Raw genomic sequence first — 11,086 nt, 5'->3', positions numbered from 1 at the left:
ATAGAATTGTCTCTTGGATTTGAAAAAATGAGAAAATTTTGGTTATAAACTTGGTTATAGCTAGAAACTACAACTCCCACAAAAAAAAAAAATTAACGTGTTTATATATTTTTAAAATAGAACAATTAAATTGCATATTTTTTATGTTCTTAACATGTATGTTAAAATTTGTGTTAATTAGATATTATTTACTATGAACATATTTGTTATGAATAATTATAGACTACAAAAAATTGAAATTTAAATATTTAATTGATGACATAACTATTAATTTTTTATTTTTTAGAAAATTTGCAAGTATGGAAGATATAAAAAAAAATGTTATCCAATTGTGAGATTTATCAAAATTCACATCTAGTAAAAAAATACTGAATAGAGTTGTAATTATTAGCTACAATTAAGTTTATAGTTAAACTTTGTCTTGAAAAAATCACTTCTTTCATAATTTTTGATGATTTTACCCATGAAATTGATCACATGAGCCTTTCATGTTCAAGTAAGCCAAATAAGTCGCTGATAGCCTACACACGTTCAATTTGACTTTGACATTTGCATCTTCAAATGAGAGTTGATGTTTAAGCTTATATGTGGCTTTTGATGAGCTAATCATTTTGATCATGAATCAAAGGTCCACATATAAAAGTTAACATACCGTCACCTAATTACAGGTTTAAGCTTTGAATTGGAAGATTTAATTAACTAATTTTTTGATTTATTCTATTCCCACCAACTTTTTTCATCCTAGAGCCTTGTCTTGTATAAGTACTAAGATTTTGTTTGGAAAGTGATGAAAACTTTAAGTTTATTTGATTTTTTAGCTTTTTTCTGATACTATTCATGAGTTCTATTATACTATTTAAATAGCAAGTTTTCAATTTCAGCTAAATAAATTGTTCTCAAATGGATCCTAATCTCCCAAAAGAATCCATCAAATTATCAATACAAAATCAAACTTTAGTTTAATTTTGTTAAAATAGCAAAGTTACATCATCAGAAAAGCCACACAAATAAATAAGTATAAATTAATACACCAAAATAAGCTAAATCCATGAGATTAAATCCACGATTTAAGGATTAGGAAATCTAGATTTTGATCCCAAACATACACTCAATTGAAGGAGATTCAGCCCCCCACATTAAAAAAAGAAAAAAACTAAAGTTTGGGATAATAGTTTATATCATCCGTTAAACACGTTAGCAATTTCTATCCAACTCTTATCAACAGGGGCAAATTAAAATAAAACTTAAAATTAGAACCAAATTAACATAATTAAAAAATTAAGTATCAAATTAAAATATAATGTAAAAAATAGGGATAATTTTATAATTTACCCCAAAATTTATAAAAGTATTTTCATACACCAAACAAAACCCTTCACATCTATTCTCAAAAAACAGCACAGTTCTCCTCGCCGTTGATCATCCAAGGTCGGGACTTCATCCAACGGCCATTAATCCACCTCGATATCTCACTTCTCCGGTGATCTCAGGAGCCTCTCTTTCTCTGATAATTTTGGAATTTGGATCAGAACAGCACAGGGGGATTGCTTAATTCCAGTGTAAGGACATCTCTATTCCAGTTTTCGGCTTTCCCTATCCTCCAAAATTCAAAAATTTTGCTAACTGATTAAAAAACCTGTTTGGTAGCTGAGAAAAGAAAAATATCATATTTTCTCGGCAACCAAACGTTGCTTAAGGTTATTTGGTAATTGAATTGATAGTGCTTTTCAATCATTGTGAGTGAGAGATCACACAAACGGTTCGGTGAAAGCAACTAAACGGTGCGTTTTATTGATATTTGAATTTGATGAAAAGCATTGAATTTGATATTTGAATTTGATATCACAACTAAACGGTGCGTTTTATTGATATTTGAATATAAAAATAGTAGTTTTTGATTGTTGTGACACACACATGGTTGCTTTTCCTGCATTATCTTGTTAACTTAATTGTGCTTTAGGTTATTTGATCATTGAATTGATAGCTTTGACATTGATTTTGAATGTGAAAGCAGTGATTATTGTATGGAAAGTAGTGGTTTTTAATTGTTGTGATATATATCGGAGCTAAAAATTGTTGCTTTTCCAGTTTTCCTGCTTTTATTGTCAAGCAAATTGTGGATTAGGTTATTTGATCTTTGAACTGATAGTGTTAACATTGATTTTGAAGGTGAAAGCAGTGAATTTTGTATGAAGAGTAGTGGTTTTCAAATATTGTAATATATATATATATATATATATATATCAGAGTGAAAAATGGTTGCTTTCCAGTTTTTCTGCATTTATTGCCAACCAAATTGTGGATTAGGTTATTTGATCTTTGAATTGGTAGCTTTGACATAGATTTTGAAGGTGAAAGCAGCAATATTTGTATGAAAAGTTGTGGTTTTCAATTGTTGTGATATATATCGGTGCGAAAAATGGTTGCTTTGACAGTTTTCCTGCATTTCTTGTTAACCAAATTGTGCATTAGTTTATTTGATCTTTGAATTGATAACTTTAACATTAATTTTGACGGTAAAAGCAGCGATTTTTGTATGAAAATTTGTGGTTTTCAATTGTTGTGATATATATTGGAGTGAAAAGTGGTTGCTTTCCTGCATTTCTTGTCAACTAAATTGTGCATTGGGTTATTTGATCATTGAATTGATAGCTTTCACATTGATTTTGAAGGAGAAAGCAGCGATTTTTGTATGAAAAGTAGTGGTTTTCGATTGTTGTGATATATATTGAAGTGAAAAATGGATGACATTCATGAAGATAATGTGCGGATGCATATGAGCGAGGCACAGCATCCGATGCAATTTCAGTATGAGCATCATGGGTTGCATCATATGAGCAATGGGAATGTGAATGGGATGGATGATAATCATCATCATGACAATGGGAATGTGAATGGTAGTGTTGGTGGTGGGAATGAGGGTTATGAAGGGGATGTCCCGTCTGATGCTGGGAATCTTTCTGATAATCGTAGCGCAATGGTGGATCAAGTCGGTGGTGATAGTGGAGACCAGCTTACACTGTCATTTCAGGGTCAGGTTTATGTGTTTGATTCTGTATCACCTGAAAAGGTTATTTACTTGTCCTCATTGTTTAGTTCATGTCACTATTTTGCCTTTTATGCTTGATGATCTGATATATTAGATTTCGGTGTTTATTATTTGATGTGGAATATGTGCAATTAATATGGTTAAAAATATGCTCAAGGTCTCAATAGAAGATGATTATGTTCAAATATTATGCATTTAAGAATTCATGTTAATGTATTTAATTTGAGACTTCGTTTTTATTATTCTGAATACGAGAATGAGTTTGCAAACATAATCCAAGAAGTTAGGATGTTGGCTTTTAGATGGGTGTGATGTATGCAATGCAATGATACCAAGTAATTACAATGAAATGTATCTATGGACACAAACTTTTGATTGGAGTTGTGACATGAGCTTTTGGTGTTTCTAACATGGATCTTAATCATAATTGGAGAGGGGTATAACTGTATAAGTATGGAGATGCAGCGGTGCAAAATGGTAAGATGTAGGGCCTTAAAAAAAAATTTGAGTTGCTTGAGGTTAGATTAATATCGACAGGTAAAGGGCCTGCTCAAGCAGATCTGTGTTCCAAAAGAGTCAATATTGAGTAACTTTTTGCTCAGCTTGACTCGGTTTTTATTTTTTTATATTTATAAATTAATTAATTAATTTTTTTTTAATGAATAAGAATTTAAGTTACTTGAGCTTGACTGGACATCAGGTTGATGCTTGAGTTCATCTAGAGATAACTGGCCTGCTTGAGCAAAACTGTGAAGTAAAAGAGTTAATCTTGACCAACCTTTTGCTTGGTTTGACTCAGTTTATTCTACAAAGTGTAATCACTTTAGCTCAAATTGAGACCAGGAGGTTGTTGAAATTCTTGCTTGAGATCACTTAAAATAAAAGTGAGCTGAGCTTAATTAGCATAGCACTCGGCTTGTGCACATGGCTGTAGAAAAGTAAAAGAAAGAGTTGTTTGCATCTAGGTGACATAGTACATATGTAGATTAGCTTGTAATGCTGATAAGTGTAAGTGCACAATTTTTCAAGCTCATGTTTTCCATAGATTAGATCCAGCTGATTAACTAGTTTGAATATGTAACATTAATACAATTTGATGTAGTTGTAACTCTTTTTTTGCGTAAAATTTATGTATTGACATGAAAATTATTTTTCGCACACACATGTGATGATTGCATCTATCTGGAAATATGGACCATGAATTGTTTTTCATAATGATCCTCAATTTATCATGAAACTAGTATTGGCTATCTTGTCTACGCAATGGTGCACTGTAGAAACTGCCTTTTAATAATTTTAAGATGTCTTTCTCAGGTTCAAGCTGTGCTATTATTGTTGGGGGGCCGGGAAGTACCTCCAAACATGCCTGCCATCCCAGCAACTGTTCACAATAATAACCAGGTAGTGGTACTTGTTCTGAGTGTTCTAATAATTAATGGTGTGTGTTGTCTCTTCAAGTATCTTGCTAACAAAGAGTTAACCAGGGAATTTCTGGTACTCCACAACGGTTAAGTGTCCCTCAGAGAAATGCCTCACTGGCTAGATTCCGTGAAAAGCGAAAAGAAAGAAACTTTGACAAGAAAATTCGTTATACTGTTCGTAAAGAGGTAGCGCTTAGGTATGGCATCTGTCTTCATCATAACTTTTTAAACCTTTTGAGGAAAATCTATTTATTATATGTAGAGCTATTTTTTTCTTGTACTCTATAGGCTAAGTTATATTGTTTCTTTGGAAAAGCATAAGATGTTGCAAAATATTTAGTACTCTCTCCTTCCCATTTTGAGTGTATTGGTTTGAAATGGCACAGGGTTTATTGAAGAAGAAAAAGTATACCACTCTTGGTACTCTATTTTATGATGTATAAGATCCATTTAAATGGATATTGTAAGCAACCCATATCATTTAAATGAAGCTTGTGCATTTTGTAAAAAGGGAAAGATTGTGGTGATTCTGAAATTTGTATAGTAAATTCCAAATCAAGCTTGACATCTTACTAGGAGTTGCAATATTTTATCATTGTTTTTTATTGTCGCTTTGTAGGATGCAGCGAAATAAAGGTCAATTTACGTCTTCTAAGTCCAATAATGATGATTCAGCATCAGCTGTAACAAGTTGGGGCTCAGACGAGAGCTGGGGTCCTGACGGTAATGGATCCCAGCATCAGGAGATTGTGTAAGTTGTCATTTTATTTAGCATTCTGTAATGTCTCCCTTGAATTAATGATATATTTACCATGAAAATGGGAGATATCAGAATTATATACTACATGAGTCCTACGTGAGTCTTAATGATCCATATATGTGTGTGTGTGCGCGTGTGCATGTGTGTGTCTGTAGTTTTATTTCCTGAAGAACATTTAGTCATGCTTGATTCAGGTCTGGTTGGGTTAATTGTCATTTGGGTCACTAAATGAAGTTTAAGGTTATAATTGTAGGGTAAATTAGTTTGCAACTTGAAGATCCGGGAACAAAAGGCTAGGTTGACCCTTGAGTCTTTATTTAAGACTACTGTTATCTAACATATGCAGGTTGACTTGTGTAATATTTTGGCGATCTTATCATCTCTAATGAAGCATTTTTTACCTAGGGGTTGCATCTGAACAATAGTAGGTTAGTCCTGTACCACATGCGCATTACCAAATTTGTGCATGTGTAACTAACTAATATGGGTGTGTGGTCCTTTTCAGATCTCATAACGGACAAGGAATTGCAAAAGAATCTTTGTAGTTGAATTCAAGTTTGAAACTGTAATTAGGGTATTGGACAATTTCATGAAAACAGAAAGGACTGATAATCCCTAATAAGAACAAGAAATAGGTTTTAACATGGCTGTCTTAAAAAAAGATATAAAGGGGGAAAGGGAGACAAGGTTGCATGGGAAAAGGTTTGCGTACGTAAGGAGGGTGTCTTAGGTCTAAAGATGGTGCATGAATGGAATATTTCTGTTGCTATGAAACATATCTTGTATTGGTTTGCCAAAACAGGATCTATTTGGGTAGCTTGGATTCTGCAAAATATGTTGAGGGGTAAAAGTTTTTGGATGGTGAAGCTTCCTCTTGGACAGCAGCCTTAAGATGTTGATGATTGTAAAGCCTTTTTAGGGGACAAGACCTAACAGGTCATAGGTGACTTTTTGTGTGAGTATAAAACGGAAAAGCTGACCATCTGTTGTTTAACTGCAAGGATTTTATGACTTAATGGTCGTTAAATTTCTTCTATTTGTGGGTTCATTTGGTTGTTGATTTTCTGTTTGTCGGAAAATGAAGATGAGGCAGTATAGACGATTTGGTACGTGTGTAATTTCTTCTGCACCACCCCCACCCCCCTCTTTTTTGTCTTGGATTTGGGACAGTTTAATTTTTGTTGGTGATTTTTCATCACCTGTGTACATGAGTTGAGTCCATTTTTCTTTCAATCATTTGAAAAATGGGATGCAGTTGGTTGAACATAATTAAGTGGTAGGTTGAACCTAGGAAGTGGGGCTATGCCATGACATACCAATCTTAAGCATTAAAAATTGCCAGTATTTCTTGTGGCAATGTTCCCTCTCTCTCTCTCTCTCTCTCTCTCTCTCTCTCTCTCTCTCTCTCTCTCTCTCCATGGGGTTGGTTGTGTAGTTACAATCCCAAACTCCTTAAATTTGCTGTAATACTTTGTGCGTGTGGTGCATTATCTAGAGAGACCTTGGAAATTCAATCAGAAACTTTAGTAACACCTTAAATTAACAAATTGCACATCACTTTGAGCAAAATGTTAAAAAATATGTTATTTATGTGCTTGATGTGCCATCCATTTCATGCCATCTGAACCCTTCTAATTTTATCATCATTGCAACTATGTGCCTGATGTTTCCTCTTAAATCTTTTTAGCTGTCGACACTGTGGCATCAGTGAGAAGTCTACTCCAATGATGCGACGTGGTCCTGAAGGGCCAAAGACCCTTTGCAACGCATGTGGACTTATGTGGGCAAGCAAGGTAAGTAGTAGTGCTCATGTATTGTTTATTTTAAGTTTTAGTATTGCTCGTGTTGAATGCAATCTCATATGCTGTGGACTTGTAAAAAGCTTTCCCTTGAATGTATTCCCCAGTGTACTTTGCCACAAATAACATTTGATTAACTTAATCATATTAGTATAGTGAGAAAAATAAATGAAAAAGATTTATTTTTATAGAAAGAAAAAGTAAGCTCTCATTTTCTTTTTCTTTTCCTTTTGCTAAAAAAAAAATAATAATAAAAAAAATCCACTGGGTGTTATTTGATAAGTAATAATTAATGGACTAGAGAGAAATGAGTGTGTGGTGCAACCTCTCTTTGACTCTTATTTGAGACAATGCCAAAACCACTATTGGCATTTATTCTTTGAAGGCAAAGCTTTCAAATTATCTCCGATTCTTAAATTACAAGTATCAATGTACTTGGGTTGGAAGTACTTGTCAAATATATATATACACATACGTATGTGTGTATTTTAGCACTAGTAGAACTTTGTCCTCTACACAAGGTTTTTTTTTTCTATGTTCTACATGAGCAATGGCACAAAATTTGTTCATTTATACTTATGAACCTCTATGAACTGTAGGGAACTTTGAGGGACCTCTCTAGGGCAGCACCAAAAGCTGGACAGAATTCTTCTTAAATAGAGATAAGGTGAGCAACCTTTTTATCGATAACATGAATTTATCTTACTGAGATGAGCATTAAGAAACACGGAATCTGTTTAATCATTTTACCTCATCTTGATTTGCATATTCTGCAGAAAATAGGTTTTGAGGCTGACCAAATGGCGGTTAAGAGTTGCAGGAAACCTTAGTGATGTCTCTAGATAGCCCTTTTGGATTCAGCCACCATATAGAGGAAGGAATCTACTTATTAAACTAATGGAAGAACTGGTATTATACCCTTTTAAATGAGTTTATAGGGTTGGTTCTGCCGCACTTGGAGGTTGGATTTTTATGCTGGCCTGAACTTTCTGCTGTTAAACTTGACTTTATATGTGGATAGGTTAAAATTTCAAGCCCTTTGAAAGACAGATTTGGAGAAACCTAAATCATTTGGGGCAATACCGATATATCCTCAATTCAATTATACTGCTTTTGACAGAGTAATGTTTGTCCATAAAGACAATGCTGGGGAATGCCCAAAGGATCTCATACAGGCTTTGTTTTGCATTAGCCTCCTCCTAAGCAGTTTCGGTGAATTAAGGATTTTATAATTGCATATATCAAGAACCAACTGTTGTGTTTTCCCATTTCTTTTTTGGTTCTATTTTGTTTTGTTTTTAATTTTATCTTAGTTTGTGGCACGAACAGAGGATATTATAAGGAACGAGACTATAATAAAAAGAAGCAATAATGTGCATATAAAAGAATCTTACAAAAATTGCTAATGGCTTTTAGGCCAAGTAGCAGTCTAATCAATTTTCAAAAAAAAAAAAAAGATAAAAAGAAAAAGTAGCAGTTCAACCCCAAAATAATGGTCTTGTCTCGGGGTTCAATCCAGAGATATAAATGCCATACTCATTTGTTACAAGTACATACAAGGTATGTTTGGGAACAACTTATTTAGTTTTTTGCTAAAAATTTATTACTAAAAATATTGTAGAAAAACGCTAGAAACTAGTTGATTATTTTTTTGCATAAAGTATTATAGAAACAAATTTATGTGTAATTTTAACCCTATTTTAATGTATAAATATGATACATATTGAATGAATGAAAAATTATTGTATAGTAAGTACTTATTGTTCATACTTATAAATAGTATGATACAGATTCAATATAAAGCATGATCATGCTGTCACATAAGTATCTATGCATGTATGTTATGCAAATTTTTTTTTTTTTAAAAGAAAAAATTTTAATTCAGAAGTGACATTCATTTATGTAGTGGTAACAGAAAGTATTACTATATCAATTATGTGTTTAATTTGGACACCCACTTTAGCGTGTCTGAAGTGTTCTAAAAAAGGGAAAAAAAAAATTATTTTTTTTTTTGAAGAATTGGTTTGAGTCTTTGAAATGGGATTTTTTTAGAAAATAACAATAAAATTCAAACAATATCATTAGTTAGGAAACGTTTGAAACTAATTTGGAATATAACAACTCGAGTTTAGAGGGGACATTGTGTACGCTATAAAATCGAGTATGGTTTACTCGATTTTACTATGTTGCATTGTCCCCGAGGTGGGTCTGATCTGCCAGAAATCGAGTTCGTAGGAGTCGTTTTGTAAGACTAGAAAATGAGATTAATAAACTCGGTTTGTATTCTTGCAAACTGAGTTTATTGAAGTCAATTTTTATAGGTATAAATCGAGTTCAATGAACTCGTTTTGTAAGACTGGAAAACGAGTTCAATGAACTCGGTTTCCATTCTTGTTTCCATTTGTCCATCTTATTAAACATGAATTTCATATGTTTGTCCTCTGTTATCGCCATATATCTGTAATTAATGCATTGATTGAGGACTTCATATGGAGAACGGAAAGTAATATGTATGTCATGCAAAGCAGGGTTCACTTGCAACTCTTCCATAATTTTTACTTTCAGCTCATTCAGGGTTTTTAGCTTACGGCGTATCATCATATAGTAGCACTGGATACCCGGACCTTGAAATGAGACTCCATCATAAGGGTTGGCATTGCTAAGGGGTCTACCGTAGTATATATTTATATGGATCATTGTCAACCTATAGGTCATTAAGTGCAATTGTGTCAGTGACAAATTTATAACACTCAATCAACATCAATCACAAAACTTTGCGTATGAAATGCCAACAATACTAACCTCAACCAAATTTGCATATACTCACCTTTAGTAATCTTACAAAAATAGTCATTACCAATTTCATATTCTTTAAAAATTCTAAATCATTCTAGGGGCATGACTTTCAAAACCCATTCAAATAAGTTATGATGAACAAAAATATTATATACCAACCAGTTATCCATTGAAATCTCTGTTACAAATCTTAAACAAATATATCTTGAAATAATTTATGGTAAAAAGACTACTATCTTAGGTATCAAACTCATAATCCATTTCATATCCATGAGAAAGACCTAAAAGTACTAAATATTCCTAACAATTGATCACAATATTTAGTACTAAATATTCCCAATAATTAATCACAATATTAATTTTTTTTTAACTTAGCATATTATCACAATATTTACACTAACAAACAAAACAAATATTCTCATATGTTGTAATAACATAATAATCACAATATTTGGTACTAAATATTCCCAATAATCACAATATTTGTAGTTATTTTCTAAAAAAATCCCTAATGACTCCGTTCTTTTTGCCAATATCTAATCCCCTAAAATCCTAAAGGGCTATGGAAATGGACAGCGTTTGCTCTCTTTCTATTTTTAAAGTCTGCTCCTTTTTTCCTAACTTGGAATGTTACAAATGGTAACAACACCAAATATTTGTAAATTTTTCACAAACTATACGTGCTCGTGCTGCACCATCCTTACACATTCATTCATGGTCATGGTCATGGTCATGGTCATGACCATTTCATGTTACAATTTTACTGTTGCAACTTCCTTAAAAAAAATAAAAAATAATTGGATTTATAAGATTTTGAGCTTCGAACCTTTAGCCAAAAAAGTTTTATATATTCTCTTAAATGAATAAATAAAAATAAAAAGGAAAAAATTGCATATCTAGAGTACTCAAATTTTCACATAATAATCACAATATTTGGTACTAAATATTCCCAATAATCACAATATTAACTTTCTTAAAAAAAAACTTAGCAAATAATTTAATCACAATATTCACACTAACAAAAAAAAAAAAAAATTCCCCAATATGTTGTAATTTAATCAAAATATTTTACACTAACAAAAAAAAGTTCCCCAATATGTTGTAATTTAATCACAATTATTTACTAAATATTCCCAACAATTAATCATTAAATTACTACTCATTATAGATATTTTTTCTTAAGTAGATTCATGATCTTATATAAATGTGTCATAACATTAATTTAAAAAAAAAAAATAGCAAATAATCACAATATACTAAC

The 11,086-nt window shown here is 32.2% G+C and overlaps 1 protein-coding gene across 3 annotated transcripts; it reads left to right on the top strand.

The window, feature by feature from the left end:
- Nucleotides 1-1,373: 1,373 nt before the first annotated feature.
- Nucleotides 1,374-8,297, top strand: LOC115954800 (GATA transcription factor 28-like). Of its 3 annotated transcripts, none has more exons than XM_031072740.1 (8): nucleotides 1,374-1,559; nucleotides 2,673-3,070; nucleotides 4,364-4,450; nucleotides 4,534-4,667; nucleotides 5,090-5,221; nucleotides 6,918-7,023; nucleotides 7,629-7,696; nucleotides 7,806-8,297. In XM_031072740.1, exons 2-7 carry the CDS (start codon nucleotides 2,741-2,743, stop codon nucleotides 7,683-7,685), a joined length of 846 nt encoding a protein of 281 aa, XP_030928600.1. In that variant the 5' UTR covers nucleotides 1,374-1,559; nucleotides 2,673-2,740; the 3' UTR covers nucleotides 7,686-7,696; nucleotides 7,806-8,297. The 3 variants fall into 3 exon arrangements, with proteins under 3 accessions (XP_030928600.1, XP_030928598.1, XP_030928599.1); XM_031072738.1 differs by having other exon boundaries at nucleotides 4,364-4,453; XM_031072739.1 differs by lacking the exon at nucleotides 1,374-1,559 and adding an exon at nucleotides 1,566-1,781 and having other exon boundaries at nucleotides 4,364-4,453.
- The last annotated feature ends 2,789 nt before the right edge of the window (nucleotides 8,298-11,086 follow it).

Source organism: Quercus lobata, chromosome 8, assembly GCF_001633185.2.
Source record: "Quercus lobata isolate SW786 chromosome 8, ValleyOak3.0 Primary Assembly, whole genome shotgun sequence".
In the NCBI taxonomy this organism is placed as follows: Eukaryota; Viridiplantae; Streptophyta; class Magnoliopsida; order Fagales; family Fagaceae; genus Quercus; species Quercus lobata.
This window is presented reverse-complemented; position numbering and strand designations above follow the sequence as displayed.